This window comes from Felis catus, chromosome C2 (assembly GCF_018350175.1).
Source record: "Felis catus isolate Fca126 chromosome C2, F.catus_Fca126_mat1.0, whole genome shotgun sequence".
Taxonomy (NCBI): Eukaryota; Metazoa; Chordata; class Mammalia; order Carnivora; family Felidae; genus Felis; species Felis catus.
The window spans coordinates 3,411,344-3,429,989 of record NC_058376.1 but is presented as its reverse complement, the minus strand read 5'-3'; the positions used below and the strand labels follow the sequence as shown (position 1 = coordinate 3,429,989).

Below are 18,646 nucleotides of genomic sequence, written 5' to 3'. Positions count from 1 at the left end.
GCACAGGACAGGCCCCCCCTGGACCGCGTTCCCGTCCACTGATTGTGGGCTGAGTGAGCCCACGAAGCTGTCTGTGTCCCAGCTATAAAGAGTCACAGTCTGAACGCTGTCTGAGCGAGGCCGTCAGAAGCCCGTCCCCGGGAGTCTGCCCCTTGGCGTGGAGGTAGTTTTCGTCCCGTTCTCTGGGGCTCCGAGGTGGCCCTTCCGGGCGGAATCACAGCCTGGCCTCTGGCTGATGCAGAGACACAGCTGATGCAGAGACACGGCATAGACGTGACTCTGCCCAGTTCTGCCCGTTCCCACAGAAGAGAAATTTGAAGCACAGAGAAGCTTGCCCAGGGTCGGAGAGGTCAGAGGCAGCGCGTCAGCGTCCCCCAGGCGCCCCGGTTCCCACGCTGTCACCCCAACCGCTGCAACAGGAAATCCCCGCCCGCGGGCCGGCTGTGCTGGGCAGAGTCGGAGGAGCCCTCCCCGTCTCAACGGGCTGCGTTCATGCATCTTCGGGGACGCTGCTGTCCACGCCCCTCCTCAGTCCAGCCTCCAGGAGCCCACGGCGGAAGCTGGCTTTCCAGAAGAAGCTGGAGAGAAAGAATCTCGGAGACCGCCCCTGCCTGTGAACGCTGCAGGCTGGCACAGGGCCCCGACCCGCCGTGGGGAGCCGCCGTGCACATGAGCCGCGTGGGAGGCGACCTCTATGAAGGAGTCGCATCTGCCCTGACAACACGGTGCCCTTCTCCTGGTCTGAGGCAGCCCACCCAGCCCACCCAGGTCCCCGGGAGGGACCTTGCTGCGGTCAGGCAGGGAGGGAGGAGCGCGGGGCTCACGGCAGCCGGGAGACCCCTGGCTCCTAACCCGCAGTTCCCGGGGCCCAGCCCAGACCCTCTGCCCCAGAATCCTCGTGCCGGGGCCCAGACATCGGCATTCTTCCGCCGAACACACCCTTGGAGGAACATCTCATCAGCAGGGCCAGGGGGAGAAGTGACTCTCCCTTCCCCTCTGCGAACGCCCTCGCCTGCCTCCTTTGTGCACCCCTGCCCTTCACCGGGGCCTGGAAGAAAGCCCCCAGTCAACCTCACAGAGGTTCAGGACGAGAACGTCAGAAGTGGTGCTGTGCCGGTGGGCGAATCGCCAGGACCCCAGACCCAGCCCTGCCGGCCCTGCCCGCTCACGGCACGGCCAGAAAAGCCGAGGCATAGACTGTGGCGCTCGGGCCTGCGCTGGGGTCACTGGGGATGCGCCGTCGTGAAAATGCGGGCCTGGCACACGTCAGATAAAGGCGAGGCTCCTCTCCAGGGGGCGGGGAGGCTTCGTAAGGCAGCCAGCAGTGGGGGGAGGGGCATCCAGAAAGCAGAGGTGGCGCCCATCGGAGGGCCCGGGGAGGGGCACCACGGCCTGGAGCGAAGCGGGGGCGGCCCCCGGCGAGGCCCCAGGCTGGAACCCCCCCGCAGCCAGCTAGGACGCGGCCACACGGGCAGCCAGAGTCCCTGCTGCACAGGAGAGTGGCATGGCCGTGTCCGAGTCCCAAGGCTGGGAGCTGGGGCAGGACCAGGAGCGGGGACAGTGCAGGGGCCACTGCAGGTCGCCAGGCTGAGCCAGGGCGGCGGCCACCAGCGCGGGGTGGGACACCGGCGCCGTGACTGCTGGTGCAGATAGGCCAGCGGGGAGAGGGCGCGCTGGCTGGGCCTCAGCGTGGCCAGGCCAGCAGCCCACGGCGAGTGGCGTTGGTCACAGAAAGGTGAGGTGCACGGGGGAGAGTATTCACTGCGTCCTGTAAAGAGAGACCCAGAGGGTCTTAGAAGAGAAAGTGGTGCTCTGGGCACCGGAAGATGCCCACCCATCCCAGGGCTGCTTCTCGCCACGTAGGGACGAGGGGAGGGGCGGTCAGCCAGGGACAATGTGGAAGGAAAACGTCCCGTGGGTGGAGACGGGGGCTTTGCCACGGACTGTCCACACCCCGTCAGCCACGGAGATCGGCCGCTCCCGGGGAGGGATTCAGAGCAGCGACTCACAGTCGGGACCCCTTGGACGGAAGACGCTGATGCAAACGTGTTTCCCCCCCCCACACCCCGTTCCCGGGGTGGAACCCCCCGGGCGCTGTGCACCTGCCTACGTGCTATGTGTTTTGCTGTGGGGACCGCTGGTTGGCCGGTTCGCTTTGGCTTTTCCCGTGGTGATGCCCCCTTGGATTTAGTCCTACAGCCTCAGCCCCCCGAAGTCCACAAGGGCAACCTTTTTTTAATTTAAGTTAATCACCTTTAACAAACTTTTTTCCATAACGGTCTCCAGGAGTCATCGGAGACTCCCCGCAATGCCGTGTCACGAAACCGAGGGGGTCAGCCTGTGCGTCAGACGTCACCGATGGTGACCGTCACCCGCAGGTGTGCGCCACGGGTGAGAGCTTCACCTCTCGCGACATTTTCCAAGACACAAAGAAAAACTGAAGTTTTCACAGTCCGCGTGGACGGGCTGAATGAAAACACATTCTTACGGCATTCCCGTGCCCACAGTTCTGTTGTCTCTTTTTACGGTGAACCTGCAGGCTGGGCGGGAGGCAGGGCTGGAGGCACCTGACGTCGCCATGGAAACCGGCACCCCACCCAGCCCACCCATCACCTCCCTGTTGCTTGTGTCTTACAGGTGGTTTTCAGCAAATACTGCAACTCCAGTGACATCATGGATTTGTTCTGCATTGCCACCGGCCTGCCTCGGTGAGTGATCCGGACGCCCCGCTGCCGGCCAGGCCTCGCCAGGCCAGTGCACCTTGAGGGGAAGGCGCCTGGGAAGGAAGGTCGAGCCGCCAAGGCTGAGGACGACAGGTGCACCAGGGCCCGGTGGGCTCGGTTCACACGTGGGAGCCCTTTCGGATCCGTGAATGAGACCCCGCGGACCTGGGCCACGGCCTGTGTTCATGGAGGAAACCGCTGGGCAGAATTAGGCAGAAACCAACGTCTTCCGAGGGGTTTTTTTCCTTTTATTTATTTGCTTTCCAAGAAAGGCCAAGGGAGGGTGGTTGTGTTTTGGCTTTAACACAGGTGAGATTTTTCCATCTCGGGACGGGGTCTGGTGGCCACGGGGCAACATTTGGGAAGATGGGTTGAGAGTAGTTGAAAAGGCCAGTGACCCCCTCCCAGAATCATCACAATTCCAGAAGAGCTATTTCCCCCAATCAACAGTCTGAGTGCAGTCTTTCTCCTGACTTTTTTTTTTTAATATTTATTTATTTTGGGGGAGAGCGCAGGCGGGAGAAGGGCAGAGAGAGGGGGACACAGGATCCGAGGCGGGCTTTGCTCTGACGGTCTGACAGCAACGAGCCCAACGTGGGGCTCGGGCTCATGAACCGTGAGATCGTGACCTGAGCCGAAGTCGGACGCTCATCCGGCTGAGCCACCCAGGCGCCCCTCTCTCCTAACTTTCCGATTGTAAAGAGTGGTCAGGAGTGGCCGTGGCGTGGCATCTCACTCCAGAGCTGTGGCCCCGGTCACGCGCCGGGACGGGACACCAGGAGCGTCTCACAGGCAGGGGAGGAAACTATGTGCCTGGAATGACAACGAATGGCAGTTTTTAGCTGCAAAACTGGTCCTCAGTCCTGGGCATCTTTCCCTGACCATTGTGCTGAACAATACATGTGTATAATTCTTGAGGACAACCCGGGATCTGGGTATCACCCCCCCAACCCCGTGCACGCCACAGAAGGGCAGAGAAGCTTAAATAACATGGTCAAGGCCACACGGCTTAGGCGAGACCCCAGGGGCGAGAGGTCGGGGGAAGATTCAGCTCACCCACTCGAAACTGCTTCGTAGGAGAGCGTGCCCCGCTTACACGGGCCCCCACAGTGCGGTCGGGGAGCAAACCGAACTCGTCGTTGGCCGACATAAATGCCCCTTGCTGTCTGGCTGCCGTCTCCTTGATCTCCCGACTCCGTAACCTAGACTTCCTCCGATTCCCATTTTAAATTACTTAAAAATGGGGGCACCTGGGTGGCTCGGTCGGTTAAGCAGCTGACCCTTGATTTTGGCTCAGGTCACGATCTCACGGTTTGTGCGACGGAGCCCCGTGTTGGGCTCTGCGCAGACAGTGCGGAGCCTGCTTGGGATTCTCTCTGTTCCTCCCCACCTTGTGCTCACTCTCTCTCTCTCTCTCTCAAAATAAAACAAACTTTAACAAAAATTATTTTAAGTTACTTAAAAAAGGACAAGGTAAAGCCCACTTGGAATTACGCATGGCCGCTTGTGTGTTACAAACGCAAGTGTCGTGTCTGGGAGCCGGGCTGGCCCCGGGACCCCTGTTGCCCTTTTGCGCGTGGGGACGCTGACGCGGTGTATCTTCCAGGAACACAACCATCTCTCTGCTGACCGCGGATGACGCCATGGTGTCCATCGACCCCACCATGCCTGCCAATTCAGAACGGTAAGCGGCAGCCGGCCGGCCTCGGCAGCTCGGGGTTCTTGGGGCGTCTCTGACGCTTCTCTACACGCGCGGGAGGGGCTCTAGGTTGTCCTTGCAATTTGCTGCTGTAGGAAAATCCGAATTTAAGCCAAAGATGGGGTAGGGGCGGGGCGGGGGGGGGGGGGGCGAGGGAGGCTTGTTCCTTTGCAGACCGGTCCCTCCCCAAGACAGTCACATTTGCAACAGTGCTCAGGAGGGTCGCTCTCAACAAGAGTCCTCTGAGGAGCCACGGATGGGGAAACTGAGGCACGGAAGGCAGGCGAGGAGCAGTGAAGCCAGGTCCCGGGGCCCTGCGCTGATGGCCCCACTGTCTGCCTCCAGAAGGTTCCCTGACCACAGCCCCGGGGGTGTTGCGTTCACACTGGGGCAAGATCTGGTGGTGGCCCGGTGCTGCCTGCCCAGACCAGTGTGCACAGGAGGCGGGGGGGGGGGGGGGGGGCCTGGGGGCCTGAGGAGCGGTTGCGGGAGACCTGGAAAGTGAAAGGGACATTTGCGAACCTGAACATTCATAAAATCGGCCAAGCCTGCAGTATGGCGGGAAGAAGGACAAGGCCTCTGGGCAGGGGCCCCTCCCCTCCCTGAGCAGCCCCCTGGCCCAGCCACCTACCGAGTCCCCGGGGCCTCCACTCTGTGTCTGCACCTGGGCAAGGTGGGCGAGCAGGGTCCACGGGGGACGCCCCTCAAGACCCCCCCCCCCCCCGCAGCCCCTCTCCCGCTCCTGCTTCCCACTGAACATCTGCTCCGAGGGACATTTGTCACTCCGGCCATTGGGCTGTCCCACCTGATGACTGAGCCCTGCCGGCCATTCCCAACCTGAAGGAGAAAGCATGCCCCAGGCGGGCCCCACTCGTGCCCCAGCAGCTGGAGGGCCCACGGTGCTTAGTGACAGTTGGAAACATTTGGGCTCCATGTGATGGGGTGGTCTGAGACCCTCACTGGAGGCCCCCAGAAGGATCCCCCCACCCAAGGTGTGTGCACACCTGAGCACCCAGAGGTGCCCCGGGCTGGGTGCCGGGTCCCCCAGGCCCCGCCCGGGGCGCAGACCCTCCCCCGCACAGCTTAAGGCTTCAGTGCAAGGAGCCGCACGAAGCCGCTGGGAGGCACAAAGTCCTCGACCGTCCTCGTAGCCACACCGTCTCTCAGGCTCGGTGAGCCGTGGTGGGCGCTGTCCTTCTCCACGCACCCAGTTGCCTCCGCCAGGCCTCCCCTCCACGGTGCCCATCGGTCTTCCCAAATTCCGTCCGCCGGGAGCTTCTGCCCCACACCCTCGGGCTCCAATTGCCAGCCGCGGGCTCCCCGGAAAGAGCGGCGCGAACCTGCTCCCCAAAGACTCCAGCGTGAGTCCCGTAAATCACGGCACACGCTCGGCCAGATCGCGCTTCAGGAGCTGGGTCTTGAGCGACCTGTCACCCCCGACGTCCACAGACTAGACTGACCTTGGGGTGGGGGGGAGGCGTTCCACTCAAACCAGCACAAGCTGGTCTCTGAGCGAAACGGCATTTCTCCTCAACAGCGGTTTGTCCGTAGCTTGTCTGTCTGTACTTTGTGGCTTCCAAATGTCTGCTTTGTACTTTATTCTGCGCCAGTGGCTCTCGGCAGGGGAGGTGTTGTTCCCCTGGGGACACTGGGCAGTGTCTGGAGACACTGTGGCTGTCACAACTGGGGCGGTGGGCGGAGAGTAGGGCTGCTGCTACCAATTCCCACTGTGTGCAGGATGGCCCTACCATGCTCAGGATGGTCCCACTCTGTGCAGGACGGTCCCACTGTGCACGGGACAGTCCCACTGTGTGGATGGTCCCACTGCACGCAGGATGGTCCCACTGTGCACAGGATGGTCCTAGTATGCACAGGACAGACCTACTGTGCGCAGGGTGGCCCTACTATGCGCAGGGTGGCTTCCATGCAGAGACCCACTGCCTGAAACACCAGGGGAGCCGAACTTAAGAAGCCCGGGTTTCTGTGCTCTCTGGCATTTTCTTTCCAGAGCTACCCGTTCTGCTCACAGGTCACCAGCCCCCCACCCAGCCGCACAGGAGACTTCCCGTCCTCCCTCCCCTCCCTGCCCACCCCTCAGGTCCTCACGCTCTTGATCTGGGCTGGGGCCCCAGAATTTGCTGTTCTCTGGACTCCCAGGTGGTGGTGGCGATGCTGGGTGGATGCCACTTCCCAGGTCCCATCCCAGCGGCCCCCAGACCCCGCCTGCCCCAGGTCTCTCCAGGCCACTTCTCTAGTTGCCTGGGGGTCCAGTGCCGCTAACCCAGTGACTTGCAGCCCTCCCACCGATCAAAACCACCAGAGAGCATCGCAAAGGCCCTGAGGTCCAGACCCCGCTAGGACCCGCCCATTAAATGTGAATTTTTGAGGGATTTTTTCAGTCTCACCAGGTGATTCCAGTATACAGCCCTGGGGGAGAGCCACTGGTATAGAGTGTGGAAAACGTAAGAGACTGCCCTTGACCCCAGGTCGGTGCTCACCAGAAAGCCGTGTCCACCAGACACAGGGTTTCCTCTCTGGGAAAGTGCTGGAATCTTGTTTCTTCCCAGCAAACAGTGGCCGAGTAGGCCGTGCATGTGGTCAGGCTGTCTCTCCAGCATCTTCCACTTCTGAAGACATTCGCAGCCGCTCATCGCCTGCTTGCTTCCCCAGCCTCAGACGCAGGAGCCATCTCACAGGACAGGGCTGGTGCTGGTGCTCCTGTAATTGTCAGCTTTCCAGGGTCTCTTCTCCAGATTCCGAGGGCTCGTGACTGGCCACCTGGCTACTGATGAGAAGAGGGGTCCCGGTGGCCCTCAGGCCGATACTTTTGGGCTCATTTCAAAGCAAATATCATAATCGTCTGAGGCTTCCTTCAAAATACGTTTCCCCTTAATGCCTTCTTTAGATGCTCCCAGCCAGCCTTTGCTTTGGACTCTCCTACCCCTCCTCCGGGCTTTGCGATGCACAGACGCCTGGTCTCTGCCTCCAGGTGCCCCTCAGCCGAACCCCGTGCACCTTCCAGGAGACTCGGCCCCAAACACAGCTTCATCGCAGTGCTCCCGGCACGGCCTGCTTCGGGGCCTGTTGGCCACAGGACATTGTCCAGATGCCTCCAGTGCATCCTCAGCCCCCTGTTGACTGGGGCCAGAGAATTTCTAGAGCTTAGCCATTCAAGCAGTGCAGGAACACCTGGCCCTCTAATGCGTATTTGAACGCGGAACGTTACCTCCGTGAGGACAGGAGCATTTTTGTCTTTGTCACCTGTACCTGACCTGTGAGCCCTCCGGGAACAATTTATTGACTAACGACCTGAACACAGGACACGGGACGATATCCCCACGGGCTAGTAAGGTTTCATCTGGTACGTTTGTTCCTAAATTCTTGCGCTGGGTCAAGGTCATGTGATGGCCTGTGAAGATCAAGGATCATGCGTGGGCCTGTTAACCGGTCTTGCCAGGACTCCTTCCCCAAGGCTGTGACCGTCCATACTCCCCCAGTGATGCTTTTTCACCTGCTTCCCTGTGTCCTTGCAGCCTGCCTGTCACAAGGTTTTGCAATTTTGCTAAAAAAAACAAAAAACAAAACACAAAACCAAAAACCCAAACAGCCTCTCTCTTGAGGTTCCTCTTTAAAAAACTATTATGAGCTATTGCCTATTCTTTTGAACTATTTTCTGTTGGCTCAGTCGTCTTTCCCTCCCCCCGTCCCTTGCTGTAAGTCCTGGTGTGCCAGGGGCAAACCTTCTGTGTCCATCCCCTCGGGGCCTCGTGATGACTGGGGATGGCGTCACCAAGATGCCCGTGCGTGTTCACCCGGGCGGCTGACACCACCCGCTCTCGTGCACTTGGGAGATGTGGCCGTCGGGAGCTCGGACCGGGCCAGGGGCAGAGCGCCTTCCCTGTGCGAGTCAGGTGCTGGCACGGACGTGGGCACAGGAGCCCTTCCCGGCGGGATCCCGCACCCGAGCGTCAGTGGTCCCGATCGCCAAATTTGTTGAATTCACCACATGTGAACATCAGAGAGGAAGTTCATCATTTAAATGATATGTTTAGGGGCGCCTGGGTGGCGCAGTCGGTTAAGCGTCCGACTTCAGCCAGGTCACGATCTTGCGGTCCGTGAGTTCGAGCCCCGCGTCAGGCTCTGGGCTGATGGCTCAGAGCCTGGAGCCTGTTTCCGATTCTGTGTCTCCCTCTCTCTCTGCCCCTCGCCCGTTCATGCTCTGTCTCTCTCTGTCCCAAAAATAAATAAACATTGAAAAAAAAAATAAAAATAAATGATATGTTTAAAGTATTCGGAATTCTTCCGAACGAGGAAGCTCAGAACAGCCAGAGAAACTAATTACAGAAAAAAACCCTAATCTGCTGGATTCCAATTTCTCCCGAGTGCTTATCTCCCGTACCAGGCGTGCTGGGAGCACCTCGGACGGCATCTCACAGAGAACTGTCTTCTGTCTTGCAGCACCCCGTACAAAGTGAGACCGGTGGCCATCAAGCAGCTGTCTGGTAAGGCCCTGCTATCATTTTTAAAATTAAGAGAAAAAACAGAAGGCTCCAGGCTGCCCCTGTGATTGAATATATATTAGGTAAGCATTTGAACGTAAACCCTGTGCTGTTACAGAATCTGAAGCCCTGTCTTACGCTCCACCCTTGACGACCCCTCGGGGGCCTCCCTCCCAGGCCGTCCCCACGGACTTAGCAGACCCTGGGTGACAGTCCGCCCTTGTCTTCCTGGGCGCGGAGTCTGGCCTGCGCGCTCAGACCCATGAGTCGCCAAGTCCGCACGTCAGGCCGTGGGCCGTCCGCGGCCCCCAGCCCCCAGCCCCCGGGACGCCGGGTGCGGTCAGTGGTGTTACGGTGGTAAATTCCCATTTCCTTCTGGATCTTTTCTCTCTCGTATTTACGTATGATTCATGCAGAATACAATGTTCCCATTTAAGTGTATATTTTGATGAGCTTTGAAAAATGCATACCCCCTTGTAACCGTTCCCAAAACCAAGACGCGGAACATTTACGTCACCCGAAAAGGTTCCCTTGTGTCCCTTCCCAGTTAACCGCCCCCCCACCCCCGCCCATGACCCCTGGCCTCTGTCAGCAACCCACCTGCTTTCTGACCCCGTAGATTTAGCTTTTCGAGAGCTTTGTATAAAAGAGATTACATAGGATGCCTCCTGCTTTTTGACTCGGCCTAACGGCTTTGAGACTTGTGTGTGTGTCAGCTGCCCCAGTGGTTCATTCCTTTGTATCGCTGGGTAGTGTTCCCTGGTGTGGCTGGACCCCAGGGTGGTTCCCCACCCATCTGTTGAAGGACAGCGGGTTACTCCCAGTCTGGGGGCTTTTAGGGTAAGGCCGCCATGAGCATTCAGGTGGATGCCTTCGTGGGGACGGACGTTTTCATTTCTCTCGGATCGAACGGGACCGCTAGGTCGTAGCGTTAAGTAATTCGCCGAAGAGCCTGCCCGTCGGTTTTTCCAAAGTGGCGGCACCGCCTGACCCTCCCACCCACCAGGGGTGAGCAGTCCCCGGCCGCGCTCGGAGTCGTCAGTTAATCATTCTAATGGGTGTGGTGTGATATTGCGTGTGGTTGGACTTTATGCTTCCCCAGTGACTAATGATGGCGAATGTATTTACTAACCGGTCATAAATCTCTCATGATCCGTCGTGGTAGGTGACTGCTTTCCTTATTATTGAACAGTGAGTGTCCCTGATTTATTGGAGACCCACACCCTTAGGCAGACCCGTATCATAAATATTTTCTCCCAGCCTGGAACTCGCTCCTTCGTTTTCTTAGCCATATCTTTCAATGAGGAGAAGTGTTCCATTCTGATTCGGCCCGGATTATCAATTTTGATCTTTTTATGGTTTGTGCTTTTCGGTACCCTATCCGAGAAATCCTCGTTCGTCCCCTACCTGTGAGGTTTTCTGCCGTTCTCTCTTCCGAAGGTTTTGTATTTTTAGTTTGTCCCTTTAGGGCTGTGATCCCTTGCAAGATGACTTTTGTGTATGGCCTGAGACAGAAGTCGAGGTTTATTTTCCTTTTTAAAGTGTAAAGTTAATTTAATTTTGATTTTTATAAGGTTGATGGCCACAGAATAGAATTTTGAAGCCACCCATCCCATGCTGGCCGGGATGAGGCACTTATGTGTCTGCACCTTGTCTCATCTTTAAGGTGACAGTTGTCAGGGCACCTGGGTGCTGGGCAGCTCAGTTGGTTAAGCATCCGGCTTCAGCTCAGGTCATGATTTCACAGTTTGTGGGTTCGAGCCCTGCGTCGGGCTCTGTGCTGACGGCTCGGAGCCTGGAGCCTGCTTTGGATTCTGTGTCTCTCTCTTTGCCCCTCCCTTGCTCGTTCTCTCTCTTTCTCTCTCCTTCTCTCTCAAAAATAAATAAGCATTTAAAAAATAAAAAACAGGAAATCTTCTGGATCTAAGGGGAAGAGTTTTCAGACTTGCCAACAAAAATCACATCCACCAAAGGAAAAATTGATAGAGGTGCCCGGTTGGCTCAGTCAGTTAAGCATCTGACTTCAGCTGAGGTCATGATCTCACGGTTCGTGGGTTCAAGCCCCGCGTCGGGCTCTGTGCTGACAGCTCAGAGCCTGGAGCCTGCTTCGGATTCTGTGTCTCCCTCTCTCTCTCTGCCCCTCCCCGGCTCATGCTCTGTCTCTCAAAAATAAAAAAATGTTCAAAAAAATTTTTTAAGTGACAGCGTTTACATGTAGGCACTGATTGCTTTGCATTTTTTTAATGCTTGGGGCATCTGGGTGGTTCAGTCCGTTAAGTGTCTGACTCTTGGTTTCGGCTCAGGTCATGATCTCTCAGTTCATGAGTTCAAGCCCCACTCTGGGCTCTGTGCTGATAATGCCGAGCCTGCTTGGGATTCTCTGTCTCCCTCGTTCTCTGCCCCTCCCCCACTTGCACTCTTTCTCTCAAAATAAATAAATAAACTTAAAATAAAATAAATGTTTTTAATGCTTCACTAGCTCTTTGAAAACTCTTAATTCAATTCTCTTGATAGTAGATGTCAGAATAAAATCGGAGTTCTAACTTTTTCTAGAAGGAAAATTCCTTTTTTTAAAACAAAAAGCAATCGAGCCCTTGACTTGATAATGAATGTGACTTTTTTTTATTAACTCAACCCCACACTTCATTCGGATTTCACCAGTTTTTCTCTGGATGTCCGTCTTCTGTGCAGCATCCAAGCCACGGTCCCGTCTGTGTCACACTGGCCCTTGGGTCTTCTCCGTTGGCCCCGTCTGACAGGGCCGTCTGACTCAGACACTTTGGAGAGTCTATAGAATGTCCCCCAGGCTGGGTTTGTCTGAGGTTTTCTTCAAGATCAGCCAAAGGGTATGGATCTGGGGAAAGGATGAGGGGGCCCACGATATCCCTTTGAATCCCTGGCTTCCCCACTGCCGAGTTGCTGTTTCCCCTTCCTTACTCTGCTCTTTGGAAGGATGTCGCTCAGTCTAGCCCACCTTCACGCGGGGCGGGAAAGGACTGAGATTCATTCTCTCTGCATGGATATCCATTTGTTCCAGAACGTTTGTGGAAAAGACAGTCCTTTCCCCCCATCGAGCTATCACGACATCTTTTGTTGTTCCGGGTTTCTTGTATTTTCAAATAAATTTTAGTATCAGTCTGTCAGTTGCTATGAAAAAAAAAATTTCTTTCAGTGGGACTTTGAAATTGTACTAAATACACAGAACAATTTGAAAAGAGTTACTGTCTACATTGCTGAGTCTTCTGATTCATGAATGTGGTATCTCTCGATTTATTTGGGTTTCTTTTAATGTTTCACAGTAACATAGTTGTCAATGTAAAGTTCTTAAATCTGTGTTAATAAATTTATCACTAAGTATTTAATATTTTAATGTTACTGTCAATGGATTTTTATTTCAATTCCCAGCAGTTTTTTGTTTATACAAAATATAATTGGGAGCGCCTGGGTGGCCTGCTTTGGATTCTGTGTCTCCTTCTCTCTCTGCCCCTCCCCTGCTCACATGCTGTCTCCCTCTCAAAAATATATAAAGATTAAAAAAAAAACAATTAAAAAAAAATATATAATTGGTTTTGTGTATTGATTTAGCTAAGCTCATTCAGTAGATCTAGTACCTTTTTGCCGATTTCCTATGATTGTCGACATCTGCAGATAGAGAATTGCTTCTTCCTTTCAGACTGGATGTCTTTTGTCTCTCCTATTTCTCTTTCTTGCCTTGCTGCTCCTGCTGGGATATCTAATATGAGAGAAGCACACGGTGTGAGAATGCATATTCTTGCTCTGTTCTCATCTTAGAGACAAAGTGAAGCTTTTCACCATCGGTTATGATGTCAGCTGTAGGGTTTTTCTGTAGACGCCCTTTCTCGGGTTGAGGGTTTTGTGGGGTTTTTTCCCCTTAATTCCTAATTGGTTGAGAGTTTTGATCATAAATTAGTGTTGGATTTTGTCAAATACTTTTTCTGCCTCCATTGAGATGATCATGTTTTTTACTCCTCTGTTCTGTTACTGGTGGACGTACTGATTGATTGTAAAACTTTAACCTTGAATTCCTAGTGTAAACGCCATTTGGCCACGGTCTACTATCTTTTTGCTTTGGATTCAATTTAAATACGTTTTGTGAAAGGTTTTTGTTATCTGTATCAGCAAGGATTCCATAGTTTTACTTTCGTACGGTATGTTCATCTGGTTTTCACATTAGGGTGATGCCGGCCTCGTGGGAAGTGGGGAGGTGCTCCGCCCTCCTGCTTTCTGGAAGTTTGTACAGGGATGGCACTATTTCTGCCTTAAATGTGTCCTAGAATTCACCAGGGAATCCTCTGTGCCTCGAGTTTCTTTGTTGGAAGGTTTTAAATTATGAATCCGGTGTCTTTAAGAGACGAGTATGCCCAGGTTTTCTGTGCACTTGGAATGAACTTCAGGAAGTGGTACCCATTCGAGCAGAGATTTCATCTAAGAATTTGTTGGCAGGATGGAGTCTGGGAAGTGCTGGTCATCCCCTTTATGTCCATGGCATTGGCGTGAACTCTGCTTTTCCATCCGAGATACCCGGAAGGTAGACCTTCTCCGTTCTCGAGTCCGTCTGATTTATACGTTTTCTTGATTTCTTTTTTCTAAGAGCCAGCTTTGGGCTTCATTGGTTTTCTCCATTGTTTGGTTCCTCTTTCACTGATTTCTCCTCTCATCCTTTTGATTTCCTTCCTTTCCTTCCTACCCACTCCGCATCTAGTTCGCTCCTCTTTTTCCAGCTTCTGACGACGGAAGCTTAGATCATTGATTTTAGATCTTTCTCTTTTTTCTATAATAATTCGAAGCTAACGATAGCCCTCTAACTATAAGTTAGCGGTATCTCATAGATGTCGATGCGTTGCGTTTTCGTTTTTATTCAGCTCACAATATTTTCTAATTTACCTTGGGGTTCCTGCTTGGATCTATTTGTTATTTAGAAGCGTGTTGTTTACTTTGCAGATGGTTGTGTATTTTCCAGTTACCTTTCTGTTATTGATGTCTCAGTTCATTCCACCGCGGTTAAAAGTGGACCCTTGGGGCGCCTGGGTGGCTCAGTCGGTTAAGCGTCCGACCTCGGCTCAGGTCATGATCTCACAGCTTGTGAGTTCAAGCCCCGCGTTGGGCTCTGTGCTGACAGCTCAGAGCCTGGAGCCTCTTCAGATTCTGTGTCTTTCTCTCTCTGCCCCTGCCCCGCTCACACTCTGTCTCTGTCTCTCAAAAATAAATAAACATTAAAAAAAAATTGTTTTTAAGTGGACCCTGGATGGCTTCTGTCTTTTCTAATGTATTGGAATGCGTGGTGCGGCTTGGGGATTGTTCCGTATACACCTGAGGAGCATGTGAACCCTGCTGTTACTGAGCGGAATATGCCACCAATATCAGTTAGGTCGAGTGAGTTGATAGGGTTGTTCAAGTTTCCTCCGCCTTCATTTTCTGTCTATTTGTTCCATCAATTGCTGAAAGCAGGGCGTTGAAATATACAAATGCCTTGTAGATGTATCCATTGCTTTTCTCAGTCTGTCAGGTTTGCTTCATGCGTTTCCCTTCCTGTTATTGGGTGCGTACTTGTTTAGGATTGTTCTGTACTCTTGATGGATCGATCCCTTTATCCTTACAAAAATGTGGCCCTTGTCCTTGGTACTATTCTTTGAATGTCCTCCTTGTCTCATATTAACGCAGCCACCCCAGCTTCCTTAGGCTTTAGTGCTCACATATTATACCCTTTCCATCTTTTTATTTTACTGTGTCTGTGCCTCTGTATTTGAAGCAGGTTTCTTATTGGCAACATTTATCAATCTTGGCAATCTCCGCCTTTCAACTGGAGCCGTGAAACCATTTACGTTAAAAGTAATCATAGATACAGCAGGGATATCTTGCTGCTACCTTGCCACTCATTTTGGCTTATCTCATTCATTATTTTTTTAATTTTTTCTCTCTTTTCTTATGTCTTCTGGATACTGACCATCTTTTCGCCACTCTTGGTCTCTAAACTGTACTTCTTTGTCTCTTCTCGGCTGCCCTTGGTTTCACAATTGGTATCACCGACGTATCGCAGTCATCCTTTAAATCGTGCCCTGCCACTTCTTGAAGGAGTGGGGTCTCAGAGCCGTGTGCTTGTGTGTGCCCCCACCCTGTGCTCTATGTCATACATTTTACTTGTGTGCTACATATGTTTTTAGGCCCATAATCCACTGTTACTCATTTTTTGCTTTCAACAATTATGTTTCTTTGTATAAATCCACATTTGCATTTTTTTTTTTTTTTTTTTGCTATATTGTTGATCATCTGGATTTCGTTTCCTCCCATTAAAGAGTGTGGGTTCTGTCCTGGAAGGCAGTTCAGGTACTTACAATTCAGTTTGATGCCTTTGAGACCTGCCTTTAGGCTTTGCCAGGATGGTTGTAGTGGACCAGGATCCAGGGATAGTTCAGTCCTACTGCTAAGGCGTGATGCCTCCAGGGTGTCCCTTGAACTCCTGGAGATAAGGTTGGGGGTGTCAGGGGCTCATCAGGTGGGACTTTGAAGGCCCATCAGGAGGCTGTAATTCCCGTAGGCAGAGAGGAGCATGGAGGCAGCGGGGGTGGTGAGGAGTGGCCAGATTCTGGCACGTTCTCCTTTTTTTGTTGTTATTAATGTTTATTTTTGAGAGAGAGAAAGAGAGTTGTGAACGAGGGAGGGGCAGAGAGAGAAGGAGACACAGAATCCGAAGCAGGCTCCCAGCTGCGAGCCGTCAGCACAGAGCCCGACGGGGGGCTTGAAGTCACGGACCGCGAGATCGTGACCTGAGCCGACGTCAGACGCTTAACCGACTGAGCCCCCCAGACGCCCCCAGATTCTGGCGTGTTCTGAGGGAAGAGCCCTACTTATTTCCTGAGTGGACATGGGACATCAAAGAGGAGTCAGAGGAGCCCACAGAGTCGCTGAGGGGACGGAACGGCACCCCCCACGTGGGAACAGGCTGAGGGCGTCTGGCACACGGGAGGAGAAGGCGGCTCACATTGGGACATCTCCGCGCGCTGTGGTTGTGGGCACCAGTGTTGAGTAGATGTGACTAGAGCCTGCGGCTCCCCCGTCCCCCAGCCCTCACTGGGGATGTGCCGTGGCCCTGCCAGTGATGGTGCTGGCAGTGTTTGCAGCCCGGGCTCCGTGAGCTCACCAGGGAGGCAGGGAGCTAGCACGAGGGACCCAGGATGGGGCCCCGGGACGCCACACTCGGGCACAGGATTCCATCGGAAGGAGGACGCTGGCCGCTTGTCACCATCCAGTGTGGAGGGGCCAGAATAACGAAGCCTTTGAGGAATAATGAAGCAAAAAACAGGCCGAGTGCACGGCTGCCCGGACACGAATGAGCTTCGGGAAGGAAGCCTGGGGAGCATGGCAGGCGTGCCCAGGTGTTTACAAGATTGTCTCTGGAGGAAGAATAAGGAGGGATTTTTGTGTAACTTCGGGCCCAACTTGGACCCGTGGAAGTGGGTCTGTGCTCCTTAAGGGAAAGAACTTAGCAAAAGCTGGAGTGCACCTGACCGTGTGGGGACTCACTCAGCCTCCCGTGGGAGCTGGCACAAAGGCATGTGTTCTCTGCAGTGACGGCGAGCGGGTCCTCCAAACGTGCGCATCCCCCAGCACCGTGAGCACCCGCACGGGGCGGTCCGCGCTCGCCGTCTGCACACTGATGGGCAGGCTCACACCCTGGCGCACGAGGACCCCTTGTCTACAAATGCACACTATCCCGGGTTTTCCTCTGGGAAAAGAGCTGGTATCAGGTAGACCCTCGTGGTCCGAGCCTTCCTGAGACAGGTCAGGGAATGGTGCTGTGTCTTTCCGTCTGGAGCCTTTTCTGCAAATGGGAACTCTCGGCTCTCGGCAGGAAATGCCCCTCCTTCGCCCACGCACCGGCGCCCAGCCCGGCCTTGCTTCCAGAGCCTCTCAGCCTCTCCCAGGGTCAGTCGTCAGCCCCGGCCTGGCCGCCCTGAGTGTGGCGGGAAGGAGCCCCAGCTGCCCGTGAATCAACAGGCCACAGTCACAATGGCAGGAAAAAGGTCAGGAAAGGAAGTAGGAGCCTGAGGTCCAGACTTCCATGCAGCTGCTGAGGCCCCTGGCCTGGCCTTTCCTGGGGGTCGCCGTCCTTCCCGCTGGCCCCACGTTTTGGTCAACGCTCCTACCTGGTCCTGGGGGAGCCCTGGTCTCTCAGGGCGGTGGCAGCTACGTGTTGAGAGACACGCTCCTCCAGGGGAGCGTCTTCAACTTTAGGACTGACAGCAGGTCCCCCCGCTCCCTGCCCATCCCTAGGACCGGGACACATCACACCGCCCGGCTGCACCTCTGCTGGCCTCTCTTCCGGCGGGCTGGTGGGGGCGCCCCGTGCGGGCTGCCCCTGAGGCTGGCTTTCCTTTCTGTCCCCCTGGGCAGAGATCAGGGGTGACTCCAGGCCTTCTGGCTTCCAAGAGCTTCCTTGTCCTTGTTCCCAAGGACAGACAGAGAAAGTGAGCCGTGAAGACACATCAGAAGCACCCCCACGGAGCCTGCCTGTGGTTTTGCAAGTCACAGGTGACAGGTCGCTGGGGGGAGTGACAGGTGCTGGCCGCGCCTTGAACGTTGCCCAGAATTCCAGCAGGCCACACGCAGCCCTGTCCCCGGGGCGTTCTCCTGCCCTTTTCCCTCCCCAGTTTAGTGCGAGATTCAGGGAGTCCCTGCCAGAAGGGCCCATCTGGATGTCCCCACGTGTGCTTGCCTGCTCGGGTCTCTCCAAGACACCCAGCGCCCCAAACTTGCGCGCCACCGCTTAGGAAACAGGAGTCACAGTGCCTGGGGCTCACCCTGGCTGAGTGGTGGCTTGCTGAAATCCCAACACCGCAGAGCACTGCGGTGACGGACCCCGGAGCTGTTCTTCCAGGAGGGGACCAAGTGTATGCAAGGTCACCGCGGTCCAAATGCGGAACTCACACTGGATTCCGAAGACTCCGTACGGATAAAAGAATGTGCAACACCTCGCTACTCGTTCTCCGACTGCACGTTTTCCTTGTGAGATAGAAACATGGAATGCGCCGTTTTCACGTGACAGATTCCATGGTTTCTAGTACATTCATTTTTTTTTTTTGTGCAACCGCCACCACTGTCTAGATCCAGAACATTTCCGTCACCCCGCAAAAAACTCCCGTGCCTATCGGCAGTTACGCCCATTGACTTCATCCCACCCCAACCCCTCCCCCCCCCCCCCCGCCTCCGCCCGGTCCCTGGCAACCACCGTTGCTATGGAGATGCCTGTTCGGGATGCCTCCTGTGATGGAGTGCGCGGCCTTGTGCGTCTGGCTTCTTCCCCTGAGCAGCGTCGTCGGGCTCCTCGGTGTCGTACTGCGCTCCAGTTCCCGGAGGAGCCACGTTCTCGCGAGACGTTGGGCCGCGTTTTTTCATCAGCTGACGGCATCGGGGTGGGTTCCACTTAGGGCTGTTGCGAGTGATGCTGCAGGGAACGTGGGTGTGCACGTTTTCATGGGATGCACGTTGAGATGAGATATATTGGGTCAAATAAAATACTGACATTTTTTCAAAGTCCAGCCGGTGCCCAGCAGCGCAGAGCGGAGGCCGCTGGTGCCACGGGCGCCCACGGCGTCCTCCCACCCAAGCTCCCGGCCTGCCTGTGGACCTCGCGTGCACAAGGCCCACCAGAAGTGGGGAGGTCTTGCCGCCCCGGGAGCAGTCCCCGCCTCGAGAGGGGGCCGAGG

At 55.0% G+C, this 18,646-nt stretch overlaps 1 protein-coding gene and 1 long non-coding RNA gene across 4 annotated transcripts in view; one reads left to right on the top strand and one right to left on the bottom strand.

Moving 5' to 3' along the window:
• Positions 1–18,646, top strand: part of PDE9A (phosphodiesterase 9A) — a 90,263-nt gene that overhangs the window by 25,837 nt on the left and 45,780 nt on the right. For 2 of the 3 annotated variants that reach the window (XM_023238692.2, XM_045036555.1), the window contains exons 2-4: positions 2,638–2,708; positions 4,330–4,407; positions 8,881–8,924. In XM_023238692.2, coding sequence (XP_023094460.1) covers positions 2,638–2,708; positions 4,330–4,407; positions 8,881–8,924 — 193 coding nt within the window. Of the gene's footprint in view, positions 1–2,637; positions 2,709–4,329; positions 4,408–8,880; positions 8,925–8,985; positions 9,005–18,646 lie in introns of those variants that run through there. The other variant, XM_045036556.1, reaches the window with a different exon arrangement.
• Positions 11,521–14,007, bottom strand: LOC123379847. The gene is made up of 2 exons (XR_006584762.1): positions 12,533–14,007; positions 11,521–12,068 (listed from the first exon to the last, which is right to left on the bottom strand). It is a non-coding gene; the product is annotated as an uncharacterized LOC123379847 (long non-coding RNA).